Source organism: Nerophis ophidion, linkage group LG15 (assembly GCF_033978795.1).
Source record: "Nerophis ophidion isolate RoL-2023_Sa linkage group LG15, RoL_Noph_v1.0, whole genome shotgun sequence".
NCBI lineage: Eukaryota > Metazoa > Chordata > Actinopteri > Syngnathiformes > Syngnathidae > Nerophis > Nerophis ophidion.
This window is the reverse complement of record NC_084625.1, coordinates 11,515,200-11,532,387: the sequence shown is the minus strand read 5'-3', so window position 1 is coordinate 11,532,387 and position 17,188 is coordinate 11,515,200. Positions and strand designations below refer to the sequence as shown.

At 37.6% G+C, this 17,188-nt stretch overlaps 1 protein-coding gene across 1 annotated transcript; it reads right to left on the bottom strand.

Moving 5' to 3' along the window:
* Positions 1-1,231: 1,231 nt before the first annotated feature.
* On the bottom strand, positions 1,232-16,920 carry LOC133569290 (holocytochrome c-type synthase). The gene is made up of 8 exons (XM_061921520.1): positions 16,824-16,920; positions 14,161-14,279; positions 10,011-10,058; positions 9,330-9,463; positions 4,287-4,435; positions 4,048-4,167; positions 3,863-3,949; positions 1,232-1,662 (listed from the first exon to the last, which is right to left on the bottom strand). Exons 2-8 carry the CDS (start codon positions 14,267-14,269, stop codon positions 1,464-1,466), a joined length of 846 nt encoding a protein of 281 aa, XP_061777504.1. The 5' UTR covers positions 14,270-14,279; positions 16,824-16,920; the 3' UTR covers positions 1,232-1,463.
* Between the last annotated feature and the right edge of the window lie 268 nt (positions 16,921-17,188).

Below are 17,188 nucleotides of genomic sequence, written 5' to 3'. Positions count from 1 at the left end.
CAGATGCTGGCTTTTGAACATTGCGCCTACAACAATCCGGATGGTTATTTTCCTCTTTGTTCCGGAGGACACCACGTCCTGTTTCCAAATATAATTTGAAATGTGGACTCGTCATACCACAAAACACCTTTCCACTTTGCCAGCGGCGTACCTTGGTGTTGATAAATGGGTTTTGCTTTGCATAGCAGAGGTTTAACTTGCACTTACAGATGTAGCGACCAACTGTACTTACTGACAGTGGTTTTATGAGGTGTTCCTGAGCCCATGTGGTGATATCTTTCACTCACTGATGTTGATTTTTTATGCAGTACCGCCTGAGGGATCAAAGGTCCGTAATATCATCGCTTACGTGCAGTGATTGTTCCAGATTCTCTGAACTTTTTGATGATTTTACGGACCGTAGATGGTAAAATCCCTAAATTCCTTGCAATAGCTCGTTGAGAAATGTTGTTCTAAAACTGTTCGACAATTTGCTTACAAATTGGTGACCCTCGCTCCATCCTTGTTTCTGAATTACTTAGCATTTCATGGAAGCTGCTTTTTACCCAATCATGGCACCCACCTGTTCCCAATTAGCCTGCACACCTGTAGGATGTTCCAAATAAGTGTTTGATGAGCATTTCCCAACTTTATTAGTATTTATTGACATCTTTCCCAACTTCTTTGTCACGTGTTGCTGGCATCAAATTCTAAAGTTAATGAGTATTTGCAAAAAAAAAAGGTTTATCAGTTTGAACATCAAATATGTTGTCTTTGTAGCATATTCAACTGAATATGGGTTGAAAATGATTTGCAAATCATTGTATTCCGTTTATATTTACATCTAACACAATTTCCCAACTCATATTGAAACAGGGTTTGTAATTACTGTTGCGTATAACTTCCGCATACAGTCTCCAAGGCAGATGCTTATTAGAAAGTATCCAGTAACAAACGTGTCCGCATCATTTGACTTACTGCACCAAGAGCTTAACTTTACAAATTATTGTGGACACTAGTCACCGAAAAATAAACAATTCCTTCTCCACTTTAACATAAAAACAGCATAAATCAATTCCAGACGGTTAATAATAAGATAGGTTGGTGGGGGTTTTTTTTACCTACCATTGTTCTCTGACTCATTTCACTTGATGAAACATCCACAATAATACAAGTATTTTTGTTTGACTCCTGTCAATATCGGTATCGGCCAATACTGGTATCAAAAGTGATCTGGATATAAACAACAAAATACCTCATGCTCTTGTTCTTTATTCAACAGCACCCTGCTTTGAAGACAAGCTTTTCTTTTTGAATATCAGCACCTGAAATGTTTGGAGAGAAAGGACTGCCCACATTTGATGCAATAAATATAACAAGGCGGTTTAAACGAGTCCAAAAGACGTGATTGGTTGAGGTTGCGTTTCTTACGAGCTGTGATGTTTCACACGCAGCAACAACAATAAAAGCCCGATGGGCGGCGTTCAGGAGGTCCAGCGCCACCAGGCCACCTTCATGCGGTCCCACACGGCATTTAAAGAGTCAAAGGCTGGACGCACGTCCAAGATGGAGAACTGGTATGTGTCTTTGTTGATCTCGCCGTCGTAGTAGTCGATGACGTAGCGCACCTCCGTCCCGCAGCGATCGATGATCCAGTCGTGGCGGTCGAAGGGAAGCTCGTAGCTGCAAGGGCAAAAGGCCAAAACTTTTACACGCTTAATGATTGCTCGTGTTTTGCTTGATTACATCATCAAATATTAATAGATCTGACGGTATGATTGTGTCAAATACATCAGAAGACAATGTGTCATGTTGAAATAGTTAGGTGTAAATAAACAACTAAGATGTCAAAATGTGTTTGTTAAAAAAATGTACAATATATATATTTATATATATACTTTTTTTTTTTAATACAAAAAAAAAATTGGATGTTTTTCTTTCAAAATAAATGGTCCTTTGTTTACATAAATGATATGTGTGACACCGGTAATGAGTATACCAATCAGGATCTGATACCCATCCATCCATTGATTTTCTAACGCTTGTCCCTTTTGGGGTCGCTGGAGCCTATCTCAGCTCCATTCGGGCGGTAGGCGGGGTACACCCTGGACAAGTCGCCACCTCATCACAGGGCCAACACAGATAGACAGACAGCATTCACACACTAGGGCCAATTTAGTGTTACCAATCAACCTACCCCTTGGTGTAGGTCGGTGTCTGATATCATTTATCCTCATTTATTAATTTATATTGTTTCATGAAAATCAGTGTCTGACATCATTGATCCTAATATACTAATTTATATTGCTCAATAAAACCACTTTTGATTTCACTGATCCTAAATTACTTGTTTTTATTATTTAAAGGCCTACAGAAACCCACTACTACCGACCACGCAGTCTGATAGTTTATATATCAATGATGAAATATTAACATTGCAACACATGCCAATACGGCCGGTTTAGTTTACTAAATTACAATTTAAAATTTCCCGCGGAGTTTCCTGTTGAAAACGTTGCGGAATTATGACGCGTGTTTGTGACGTTATTGGTTGGAGGGGACATATTAGCCAGCCCACTTTACGGCTAAAAGTCGTCTCTTTTCATCGCGCAATTACACAGTATTTTGGACATCTGTGCTGCTGAATCTTTTGCTATTTGTTCAATTAATAATGGAGAAGTCAAAGTAGAAAAATGGAGGTGGGAAGCTTTAGCCTTTAACCACACAAACACACGGTGTTTCCTTGTTTGAAATTCCCGGAGGTCAAGCTTTACTATGGATCTTGTCAACCGGCAGGTTTCGGTGAGAAAATTGTGGTAAAAAGTCGCCTCTTACCGGAGATCAGCGGAGCTTGCGCCGTCCATGCAGTTGCCGTGACTTCTCTCAGAGACTGGCGTCAACACACCCGTGGACACACCCCTACTCCGACTATCAGGTACTATTAAACTCCCTAAAACACTAGCAACACAATAGAAAAATAAGGGATTTCCCAGAATTATCCTAGTAAATGTGTCTAAAAACACCTGAATCGCTCCCAATGCAACGCCTTTTTTTTTTTTTCCCAGTCCTTCACTATCAATATCCTCATCCACGAATCTTTCATCCTCGCTCAAATTAATGGTGAAATTGTCGCTTTCTCGGTCCGAATAGCTCTTGACGCTGGAGGCTCACATTATAAACAATGTGAGGATGTGAGGAGCCCTCACACCGGTGACGTCATCGTCTGTTACTTCCGGTAAAGGCAAGGCTTTTTTATTAGCGACCAAAAGTTGCGAACTTTATCGTCGATGTTCTCTACTAAATCCTTTCAGCAAAAATATGGCAATATCGCGAAATGATCAAGTATGACACACAGAATGGACCTGCTATCCCCGTTTAAATGAGAAAATCTCATTTCAGTAGGCCTTTAACTAAAACATTTTTACTTTCTATTGCTTAATAAAAACGAGTGTCTGGGATCACTGACACCAATTTATTTTTGTATATTTAATGAAATCTAGTGTCTGATATCATGGCTCCTAAATGTTCAGTTATATCATTAATCCTAATTTATATCATATAAATGACACTTGTTTTCATTAAGCATACACTACATGTTTAAAAATAACAAATGCATAATATCATTGATCCTTTTCTATTTATTTACATTGTTTCATGAAAAACCAGTGTCTGATATCAGCGATGCTAATTTATTAATTTCTACTGTGCAAGAAGAACAAAGTCTGATATCATTGATGCTATCTATGTGTTTATATTGTTTAATAAAAAAATCAGTGTGACATTATTGATTCCTAATTCATTAAATTATATTATTTCATGAAATTTAATGTCTGATATCGTTCATCCTAATGTACTGTGTATCATTAATCGTGAATGAACCTACCCCATCCAGTGGCGTAAGCGAGCACGAGGGGAGTATTCTTTGGCTTTACCGCCAAACCTCTTCAAGGTTGGACCACATGGACATTCTCTGTGGAAAATAGGACAGTAGGAATACGTCTGAGATCGATTTGATCCGAATGCGGAGGATTGCTTTCTCTTTGTTCATGGTTTTCTTATTGATCTCACCCAGCATGCATGGCCTCCCACTTCAAGATCTCCTGCCAGGCCTGCTCGTTGTTTTTGTTGTGGATCTTGATGATGTGGTTCATGTCCTCGGAGGCAAGATCTTCATCACGCCAGCGCCACCTGGCGTTCACGCAGGTTCAAACACACAACATCAATGGTAATCGTGCTTCTCGTTAGCCTGCTTCCTTTGCAACGCTTCATCCTTTTGTATCATTAACATGGCTGCTTCATAAACTGACCCCTTTCTCAGCATGGCATTCCAGAACATCTGCTCAGACGGGTACACCCAGTTCTTCTCTGCGCCATGGCGCGGAATGGAGGACTCCTCTCGAGAGAGGGACAACTCGAACGGCTGGTCCGCAGCGGGCGTTTGGTTAGGAGGAGGCATCTGTGCACATGTGGAGAAACGACAATTAGAACAATCTAATAAGACTCTATTAGGTACACTTGAACCGACTATGCGCAAGGGTCTAAACCAGGCCTATTTACTGGCTAGCCGGATCCCCCAACTAAGCTTAGTGAAACCATTCAAACTAGGGATGCTCATGTATGCGGTACTCCCGTAACCATAGGGCGGGCAAAAGCCAGGCATATGTGTCACAAAGAAGCAGCAGTGGGGTGAGTATAAGACTAATCATTCGAACCAAAAATGGCAATTGACCCTTTATAAAAATCTAAATAAATTGCGAAAACTAGACTTTTAACGACTGGATGTTCTGCCCCAAGCAAGTGCTCGAGTCATTGTTTCCGGTCGGACCGTTTAAGCGACGGACACAATGTTCTAAACAAGCAGCAACAACCGTAAAAAATTCACATGCGTGAGCTTCATCACGACACTCGTTCAAGTCTTTTTAAGTAGATACTGTGAAATGAAGACCGTTTGTTTTGTATTGAAATTGCTGATTTGATGAAGTCTTCTGTATTTGTGATCTTGTAACTCTAGCCACCAAAGCTTGTTTAATATATGTAGCGCTAAATTTGACAAGTAGTGGGAATATCACTATGCCTTAGGTTTAATTGTGATGAGTCACATACATTGTGTGCAATTTTTAAACATCTGTAGTTTATTGTGTGAATGTATTAATGCTAAACCTTTTTTTGATACATGTAAAATACACAATGGACATTATACTTTGTAATGTTTATTCTATGTTTATATTTTCAGTCTTACAAACCTAAATGAAAGAAGAAATGTCAAGAAATAAAACTGAAGAAGGAAAATACTTCAAAGAATGGAACATCAATCCTCAAAACTTTTGGAGCTCTTGTTTCTTCATGGTGTTAACTATCTAGCGGCACACGCTGGAAACGAGTCGCGAGGGCAGAGAAATTAACTTATTGACAGTGCACTGTGAAAGCCGATGTGTTTACTTTGTAATTACGTAAACGCAGTCTCAAAGGAATATGACCGGCGGCGGCAATTTCTGACAAAACATCCACATTTCAATGTCTGGCTGCTGAGCCCTTGGGCTTTTGAAACTGCGGCCCTCTTCATTATGTAGCTGAATAGCCCTGATCTAAACCCTGAACGTTAAAGCAGCTCCCCCCTCTTTGGTTAGTTGCACTTGGTAAGGACATAGGATAGATTTACTTATCTTATTTACAGTAGCATCTGAAGGACCTGTCAAAAAGGTTATAGAACCAGAATAACAGACAAGGAATTTTCCCGGGCAACAATGTATAAACTTTTATTATTACACAAGGAACTCAAGGTGACAATTTTGGTATGATTTTTAACAATAATAATTTAATGAAGGAACAGCAAGTTAGGTAATCAAATCAAACACGTAAAAAGCAGCTTCACAGTTGATACCGCAGTTTAACTAACCCACAAAAACGCATGCAATGTATATAAATAAATAATAATGATGCTGCCTGAAAGTTGCATTCGAATGCAGACCTCACCAAGGCCGAATCACTGCCAAAATGGAAACATCATTATTTACATAAACTGTACAACAAAATCCTGCATTAGCCCATTTATCCAGATCCTAACGGTCCCTTTGGCACACCCAAATAATGTGCGGTGGAAATGAATGTTGTATTATAGTATAATTTGGTTAATGGTTTCTGTCTTCCTATTGCAGGCGTCACTCGTTTATCAAGGCTAATTCCTGACCGTGGGGAACAATTTGGAATGAAGTTTATTTTATTAATAAATCAAATATATTCATAGTTAAGCGCATTAAAAAATTACTTTCTACGTCTAAATGTTTTTTTTACATAAGTAGAGCCCTCTAAAACATGAAATAACAGACATATAGTTACGTTTACACCAGATTTACACAATATAATAGCCTTGACTGTGTTCCACTGTAGACTACGGTACTCACTGGTAGCCTGGAGGATCCTCCAAGCCAGTGGTTCTCAAATGGGGGTACGCGTACCCTTGGGGGTACTTGAAAGTATGCCAAGGGGTACGTGAAATTTTTTTTTAAATATTCTACAAATAGTAACAATTCAAAAATCCTTTTAAATTATATTTATTGAATAATACTTTAACAAAATATGAACGTAAGTTCATAAATTGTGACAAGAAATGCAAAAATGCAATATTCAGTGTTGACAGCTAGATTTTTTTGTGGACATGTTCCATAAATATAATAATAATAATAATAGATTTTATTTGTAAAAAGCACTTTACGTTTTGCAAACAACCTCAAAGTGCCACAGTGTAAAAACATTGTAAAAATAATAATAAAAAGATAAAAAATAAATAAAATATAAAACCAGAAACAGCCCAATAGCTAGAACCAGTATGTATGTCTATAAAAATGTTTTTTTTAAAAGATAGGTTTTTAAGCCTTTTTTTTAAAGGCATCCACGTCAAATATTGACGTTAAAGATTTCTTTTTTTCTAAAGAAATGTTTAGAATTAAGTTCATGAATCCAGGTGGATCTCTATTACAATCCCCAACGAGGGCCCTTTGAGTTGATGATTACTTCTATGTGTAGAAATCTTTATTTATAATTGAATCACTTGTGACTCCGAAAGGGAATAAGCGGTAGAAAATGGATGGATGGATGTTTATTTTTCAACAAGTTTTTAGTTATTCTTATCTTTTTTCCAACTAGTTCAAGAAAGACCACAAATGAGCAACATTTTGCACAGTTATACAATTTAATAAATCAGAAACTGATGACGTTGTGCTATATTTTACTTATTTATCTCCTTTTTTCAACCCAAAATGTTTTTTTCTGATTAGGGGGTACTTGAATTAAAAACATTTTCACAGGGGGTACATCACTGAAAAAAGGTTGAGAACCACTGCTCCAACCCACTACAACACAACCTAATGTTAATATTGGGCTTCCATGTGCTGAAATCACAGGAGTAAACCGTTCTGCAAAAAACTTGGGTCAACTTCACAGTCGCAGCTACGACCATTAACTGTGTTGTTATAGCAGTTATAGCTGACAGCAGTCTTGTTAGCATTAAGTGAACCGCCAGTACTGGTACTTCTCCTCTTTTGACATTGCTCAAATCAAAGGCTCCCCAATATGGAGACGTGATATTGGCGAGGCAAGAGTTGAAGAAGCAAAAAGTTAGTTGGCTTGATTGTCACGGCAAAAATAGCGCCAAGATAAGCCACCTTGTGGTTACCATTGTTCACCCTTAACTCGGAAACGGAAGTCCTGTATGGTGAATATCTTTAGCGATCACCATAACAAAACAAATACATATAAGACAAAAATAACACTTAATTTAACACTTAATTTAGGCCAAACTATATAAATTATCCATTGAGATGCCATATGTAGTAATGTGGCCAGAATTGGTACTGCAATCTCTGTCAAAGAGGTTGCCAGATACGCAGCCGAATCCGAATCCTACTCCAGGGAACTTCAAATGGCACTCGTGGAGTCCTACGGTGTAGGTTTCTCTTGTTTATGCTTCTCTCAAGATGGTGTACTAAGTTATTTCGCCACATTTTACTGATGTCAATTAGCCAAATGTATTTGTTAAGTTACGCCGCAATCGTTTTGTTGGGAGTGGTGCCAGGTTGTTGGGATTATCCTGCTAAAATGCCTAGTTTGACCGCACCGACCACCATCAAAATAATTATATATAATAATATATTATATATGGCATAAGCCTACTTTGATGGCAAGCCAAGAGCAACAGTAAAATTACCGCCACATTTCATTCAACATATCTCCATGTTGCATCCAACCCGACGCACTGCATTCTCTTCCATGTACGCACATCACCATCTTTCAGTGCAGAGTGCTATTCTATGAGCCAGCCCACGTTACGCATAAATCATATAGCCTACTACCATGTCAATACACAAAATAGAAAATCATTACATGTGCCAGATGCACATACAGTACCAGAAACCGCAATTAGCCGTGCTAATGTTGGAACGCATTAGGCACTGACACTACCCATAACCACATAGGTTTTATTTGTCGAAAATATATTTTTTCCTGTCACTAGGATGACATCAACATACAGGATAACGAGCATATATTTCCCTGTTAGCCTGTATGTCGATGTATCATGCTAAGCTACACAAGTGTGATGGTGCTTCGCTCCTAAGCATCCGTTGCATGAACATACTAGCTTTGTTAAACAAGATCATAGACCGTATTAGACAATACATTTTACTTACCAGATGTCCGTTTTCATTTATTGCAAGTAATAAAGACAACATAAATGCCTGAGTTATTTATCAAGGAGGAAATTAGCAAGTTTGGCGTCAGATGAAAGAATCTTCTCCGCCTTCACTCGTCTCCATCTTTCAAAGGCATCCCCGATACAAATCCTTGTTTTGTTCCTGGCTTTGTCGTGAATGAGTTGAGAATCGTAACGACGCCTTTTAGATTTACTCAAGTCTGACATGTTTAGTAACTTTACCAGTGGCAGTAGCTCGACGAAGATGGTGTCTGGTAACTGGAAACCTGGATTTGACACACTCAGACTTTTTAATTGGTCAAACCGTGGAGGGCGGAGCATCGAAATGAAAACAATAACAGGATTTCGGGGCTGTAAATCAAATTTTAAAATGAACATATCCCGAATGAACTACCGTTATCAGTTATAAAGGTATTTGAAAAGAACATGAATTATTAATGCCTTTTGACATATCAGGGCCATTTAATGATGACTTGACATGAAATTATTACATATGGCACCTTTAAAAAGAATATATTTGCGACGTCGAAAAGCTGCAGAATTTAAGGAATGATTAGGCGTGGGACTGTAGCTCATTTATATCGTCGAAATTCAAATAAAAACTATCAAACTAGGAATTTGTGGGAGTAAATGTTTCAATTACCATGTTTGTCGGGTCGATGTCACTATTCAAGCCTGCTGCGGCTTTCATGGGACACTCCACATAGTCATAGGCTCGATCTTGGTGAGCTGGACCGCCTTCTGCTTTGTGCATCGGACACTCTGATGGCGGAGAAACTGCAAGCACAACAAATTCAAAAATATGATATTGGCCCTTTTTCCACCACGGATATTTTAGCATTTAACAAGGATTCATTTAGACCAGGGGTTCTTAACCTTTTTGACCTCAGGTCCCAATTTTTCCGCTCCAGAGGGACCCAGGACCCACTCAAATATTAACACAGAACAAGTGATCTTACGCATGATTTCAATCGTATTCAATAATTATATCTAACCATGTGTTAATCACAAAGATCATTATCAAGGCTTAGGTCAGGCTGATTACAAAAATAATTAGTAATGAAATACAATTCATAAGAAAATTAATCATTTCAAATTATATAATAATAAATGAAAATACGTTAATCACATAATATGTCCATAAAATTAAAGTGCAAATAAGTATACAGCTTCCACATTGTAGTCATATTTTTTGCGCTTAAGAAACTTCCCTATAAGCTTGCGGCCCAACACTGATTTAGACAGCCTTGTTTGGTCCCTCATTCTGATTGTGAGATGTATTTAAATTCCCAGACAAACTTATAGAATTCATACTTTTACCTACCGACAACAGGCTGTGCTTGGTGCATGGGGCATTCTGGTGGCGGAGAGACTGCAGAAAAACAGACAATTGAAATATCGTTTTTTCTTTAGTACCATGCAGTGTTCATTTTGACAGCAGTTTTTAATTTAGTTTCAATCATAGTCTTTTGACAAATATGTATTTTAAGTTTCAGTCATCTAAATTGATTTAGTTTTAGTTGACTAAATTCCTCAACATTTCAGTCGACTAAAATTACAGTAAATTTCGTAGACTAAAATAGAAAGTATAAAGGATAACGAATCTTTGAAAGAGTGTTGAAACCACTTTTATTAGGGTTAATTGCAGAGCATCTCAAAAACTAAATACACAACAAGACCAGCACCCCATGACAATATCAGAAAGTACATTTCACACCAATCTTACTGTTCATCATTTTAGCTGAAATTAAGCATTTTTTTAAATGAGTAATAATAATAATAATAAATGACAAACTAATTTTATTTTATTTTGTTTTATTTATGTATTACTGTATAGCTACACCAAGTGTGCACAATTTGCCTATTGGCCAATGTCCTGCCTATTAAATACGGCAAGCAGTATTATAAATCTAGAATGTGTATATCTCACACAGCTGTCTTTCTTTGTGTGTTAGCTTGAAAAATGACAAATCTGCTCTTTCGGGTTGTCAGGTTGAGCAACTTATTGCTGAACAGTGTGCTGACAGTGTTTTGTTTGAATTATAGCTCCTCCCAAGGGCCAGGTGTGTAAGTCTCTTCCAAAAATCGCTAAGGGCAGGGTGTCCTGCAGGAGCACCCGCAGTTGTCGTTGACTAGATATTTACTAGCGATTGTAAACGTGATTCTTTTTATTGACTAGGCTGCCTACGGGTCACTCACCAAACTGAATCGATTCACTTAAATCCCTCATCACAGAGCGCATTCGTAAAGACTCAATCATACCACAGTCACCAAAACTCTCATTTAATGCTGCACAACTTTAGAGGTAACAGTATTAAAGGCCTACTGAAATGAGATTTTATTATTTAAACTGGGATAGCAGGTCCATTCTATGTGTCATACTTGATCATTTCGCGATATTGCCATATTTTTGCTGAAAGGATTTAGTAGAGAACATCCACAATAAAGTTTGTAACTTTTGGTGCTAACAGAAAAGCCCTGCCTTTACCGGAAGTAGCAGACGATGACGTCACATGTCGATGGCTCCTCACATATTCACATTGTTTCTAATGGGAGCCTCCAACAAAAACAGCTATTCGGACAGAGAAAACGACAATTTCCCCATTAATTTGAGCAAGAATGAAAGATTTGTGTTTGAGGATATTGATAGCGACGGACTAGGAAAAAAAAAAAGGCGATTGCATTGGGACGGATTCCAATGTTTTTAGACACATTTACTAGGATAATTCTGGGAAATCCCTTATCTTTCTGTTGTGTTGCTAGTGTTTTAGTGAGTTTAACAGTACCTGATAGTCAGAGGGGTTTGTCCACGGGTGTCTTGATGCCAATGTCTCAGCGAAATCGACGGCAGCTTTATGGACGGGGCAAGCTCAGCTGATCTCCGGTAAGAAGCGACTTTTTACCACAATTTTCTCACCGAAACCTGCTGGTTATCATTCGGTAGGGGATCCATGTTCGCTTGACCGCGCTCTGATCCCCAGTAAAGTTTCACCTCCAGGAATTTTAAACAAGGAATCAACGTGTGTTTGTGTGGCTAAAGGCTAAAGCTTCCCAAATCCATCTTTCTACTTTGACTTCTCCATTATTAATTGAACAAATTGCAAAAGATTTAGCAACACAGATCTTCAAAATACTGTGTAATTATGCCGTTAAAGCAGGCAACTTTTAGCTGTGTGTGTGTGCAGCGCTCATACTTCCTAACAGCCTGTGACGTCACGCGTACACGTCATCATTACGCGACGTTTTCAAGAAAAAAACTCCCGGGAAATTGAAAATTGCAATTTAGTAAACTAAAAAGGCCGTATTGGCATGTGTTGCAATGTTAATATTTCATCATTGATATATAAACTATCAGACTGCGTGGTGGGTAGTAGTGGCTTTCAGTAGGCCTTTAATTCTACAATTGTGAAAACAACTAAAGATAACCCGCTCGACATCCATTGCTTTCGGTCCCCTAGAGAGGGGGGGTTGCCCACATCTGAGGTCCTCTCCAAGGTTTCTCATAGTCAGCATTGTCACTGGCGTCCCACTGGATGTGAATTCTCTCTGCCCATTGGGTGTGAGTTTTCCTTGCCCTTTTGTGGGTTCTTCCGAGGATGTTGTAGTCGTAATGATTTGTGCAGTCCTTTGAGACATTTGTGATTTGGGGCTATATAAATAAACATTGATTGATTGATTGATTGATTGATAAACTGCAGGCTTAATTCACAGTCTCAATAGTTAACATTGTTGGAGTTTTGCCCAACCACTCCTCATGTCACTCTCTCTGCTTGTGGGCAACTCGAGCGACTACTAAAAATATTAATGCAATTTCAATGAGGTCGCTATGTTGCCATTGAGAGATAATAAAAAGTCTATCTATCTTATGTGAGGCAAGGCTGATGCAACAGCGCCTGTTGCTGGTTAAAAGGTGGTATATACTGAAATAAATGCTCACAACTGTTAAAAAACTTGAGAGATAGTCACGTAACCAAAGTAGACCCATCACCATTCCAGGACATTAAAGATAGCTACCTGGTTGTCAGTGATGTGATACAGTGATACATTAAAGCAATTTCTCTGGAGAAAATTTAGAATAAATGCAAAAAACAACGCCAGCAATAGTGCAACATTATATTAAGGTTTTACCAGTGCAATAGTAAATAAAACCACCAGCTATACCAGAAGAAAACAGCCTCACACAGACGCTAATTCTATCAGTTCACTTCCTGACTCGCCAACGCCGATGGCCCCGACCCCAATAACCAGTGAGAGACTGTCATTGGCCCTGTACACACTGCAGTCCTAATCTGATTTTTTTTTGCATTCAACTGACACTGATCCGATATTCTTTTTTGACTGTCTGGTCAAAGTGATTCAAACCTGATCTAATCGTATCAGATTCAGGCCACATCAGGAGGTAGTCTGAATCCGATCTTTTCAAATGTGACTTCAGTCTAAACAGAAATGCGTCCGGAACGCATCTTAAATATGTATGTGTATGTGTATATATATATATATATATATATATATATATATATATATATATATATATTATTATATATATATATATATATATATATATATATATATATATATATATATAAGGGGTGTGGGAAAAAATCTATTCGAATTTGAATCGCGATTCTCACGTTGTGCGATTCAGAATCGATTCTCATTTTTAAAAAATCGATTATTTTTTGAAAATAAATTTTCTTTTTTTTTTTAATCAATCAAAAAAAACAATACACAGCAATACCATAACAATGCAATCCAATTCCAAAACCAAACCTGACCCAGCAACACTGAGAACTGCAATAAGCAGAGCAATTGAGAGAAGACACAAACAAGACTCAGAACAAACCAAAAGTAGTGAAATAAAAATGATTATCAACAACTGTATCAATATTAGTTATAATTTCAGCATAGCGGTAAATACAAATCCCTCATTGACATTATCATTAGACATTTATAAAAATTAAAAAAAGAACAAGTGGCGCATCTCATAAGCTTGACAACACACTGTGTCCAATATTTTTACAAAGACAAAATAAGTCATATTTTTGGTTCGTTTGATAGTTAGAAGACATTTACATTATTGCAATCAGTTGATAAATCATTGTCCTTTACAGTTATAAAAGCTTTTTACAAAAATCTACTACTCTGCTTGCATGTCAGCAGACTGGGGTAGATCCTGCTGAAATCCTATGTATTGAATGAATAGAGAATCATTTTAAATCGGGAAAAAATTGTTTTTGAATCGAAAATCGTGAAGAATTGGAAAAAAAATAGATTTTGAATCGAATCGTGACCCCAAGAATCGATATTGAATCGAACCGTGGGACACCCAAAGATTTGCAGCCCTAATATATATATATATATATATTAGTCTAGGTAAAAAAGGTCGTTGGCGATAACTAAGACCGAACCTTGTAATCAACAACATTAACACTGCTACCACGTATGAAAACAATAGTCTTGTTGTGCAATGTCACCTTTAACAGGCTGATCCTCTTTGTGCATAGGACAACTTTGTGGAGGGGCGACCATCATTGCCTCTGCACGAACTGTAGGAGCAGCAGGTGAAGACATTGAAGATCCCATCCTGTCCAATCTAATGTAAGCAACATACACACACAGAACAAGGTTGACATCATAGCAGTATTTACTTTGTAACATAGACAGGCATTAATTACACTGGAGAATAGGATGATAACAATTCTTTCTGACTGGGGTGTTGCTGCTTGACATTTGTGTTTACAAAACAATGTAATATAAGTGAATAGAATAGACAGAATAGAAATTACTTTATTGATCCCTTGGGGGAATTCAGCACCACTGTTTGCTCACAATAAACAATAAACACTTAGGTATTTTTTACATGTGAATAATATAAATACAGTCTATTATTATACGCCGAGATCATTATCCATGCGTTTGTTACGTCTCGTCTCGATTACTGAAACTTATTATTTTCGGGTCTCCCCATGTCTAGCATTAAAAGATTACAGTTGGTACAAAATGAGGCTGCTAGACTTTTGACAAGAACAAGAAAGTTTGATCACATTACGCCTGTACTGGCTCACCTGCACTGGCTTCCTGTGCACTTAAGATGTGACTTTAAGGTTTTACTACTTACGTATAAAATACTACACGGTCTAGCTCCATCCTATCTTGCCGATTGTATTGTACCATATGTCCCGGCAAGAAATCTGCGTTCAAAAGACTCTGGCTTTTTAGTGATTCCCAGAGCCAAAAAAAAATCCGCGGGCTATAGAGCGTTTTCCGTTCGGGCTCCAGTACTCTGGAATGCCCTCCCGGTAACAGTTCGAGATGCCACCTCAGTAGAAGCATTTAAGTCTCACCTTAAAACTCATTTGTATACTCTAGCCTTTAAATAGACCCCCTTTTTAGACCAGTTGATCTGCCGTTTCTTTTCTTTTTCTCCTCTGTCCCACTCTCCCTTGTGGAGGGGGTCCGGTCCGGTGGCCATTGATGAAGTACTGGCTGTCCAGAGTCGGGATCCAGGATGGACCGCTCGTCCAGAATCGGGACCCAGGATGGACCGCTCGCCTGTGTATTGGCCGGGGACATCTCTGCACTGCTGATCCGCCTCCGCTTGGGATGGTTTCCTGTTGGCTCCACTATGGACGGGACTCTCACTACTGTGTTGGATCCACTTTGGACTGGACGCTCGCGGTTGTGTTGGATCCACTATGGATTGAACTTTCACAGTATCATGTTAGACCTGCTCGACATCCATTGCTTTCAGTCCCCTAGAGGGCGGGGGGTTGCCCACATATGCGGTCCTCTCCAAGGTTTCTCATAGTTATCATTGTCACTGTCACCGACGTCCCACTGGGGTGAGCTTTCCTTGCCCTTATGTGGGCTCTACCGAGGATGTTGTTGTGGTTTGTGTTGTGGTTTCTGCAGCCCTTTGACACACTATTGATTTAGGGCTATATAAAAAAACATTGATTGATTGATTGATTATTCACATGTGAATAATATACATACAGTCTATTATATAGCATTATTCACATGTGAATAATATACATACAGTCTATTATATGGCATCATTCACATGTGAATAATAAAAATATAGTCTATTATATAGCATTATTCACATGTGAATAATATACATACAGTCTATTATATAGCATTATTCACATGTGAATACTATAAATGCAGTCTATAATATAGCATTATTCACATGTGAATACTATAAATGCAGTCTATAATATAGCATTATTCACATGTGAATAATATACATACAGTCTATTATATGACATTATTCACATGTGAATAATAAAAATATAGTCTATTATATAGCATTATTCACAAGTGAATAATATACATAGTCTATTATATGGCATTATTCACATGTGAATAATAAAAATATAGTCTATTGTATAGCATTATTCACATGTGAATAATATACATACAGTCTATTATATGGCATTATTCACATGTGAATAATAAAAATATAGTCTATTGTATAGCATTATTCACATGTGAATAATATACATACAGTCTATTATATAGCATTATTCACATGTGAATACTATAAATGCAGTCTATAATATAGCATTATTCACATGTGAACACTATAAATGCAGTCTATAATATAGCATTATTCACATGTGAACACTATAAATGCAGTCTATAATATAGCATTATTCACATGTGAATAATATACATACAGTCTATAATATAGCATTATTCACATGTGAATAATATAAATACATTCTATTATATAGCATTATTCACATGTGAATAATATACATGCTAATAAATGAGGGACAAACGGTAGAAAATGGATGGATAATAAATATAAACAATAAAAAAAAGCTGGGCTAAGTAGTTAAATACACATTAGTTGACTAGATACATAATAGTTTAAGTCAGCACAACTTTTGTAATACGTTTATGTTTTATTCACCAATGTACTTACTAAAACGAATTAAAATATATTTTATTAGTTACTCGGTGGCTTAGGTAAGACATGCTAATGCTAATGTTAGCTTCGTTTCATAAGTGAGCAAACACGTAAAGATCTATACATTACACAGGAGAGACAACATACCGCGACCTCACCACATACCACAGTGCACACATAAATAATAAATAAATAAAAACACTGGAGAGAAGAACTTACACAAGAAGGTACAGAGCCAATGTCAACGTGCAGGACAAATGTATGCCATCCAAATCTGCAATGACTCATACTGCGCATGCGTGCTTTAGGCGCCACCTTGGACTTATATTTACGGTACGCCGTTAACGACAAAATAAATGCCAACTTTGCGTATGAGGTTAATCAATATGAATAGTGAACACACATTAATAAAAATATACTGCATATAATTTCACTCACATATGATACGTAACTGTTTGTTATCATGTTTTTATATAATTAGTATTATATTTTAGCATTTCTGCTACATGTTTTTATGAATAATTTACCCATCGGTTCGTTCGTGATGAATTTAATACCCTCACACAACAAGACAATGTTTTGTA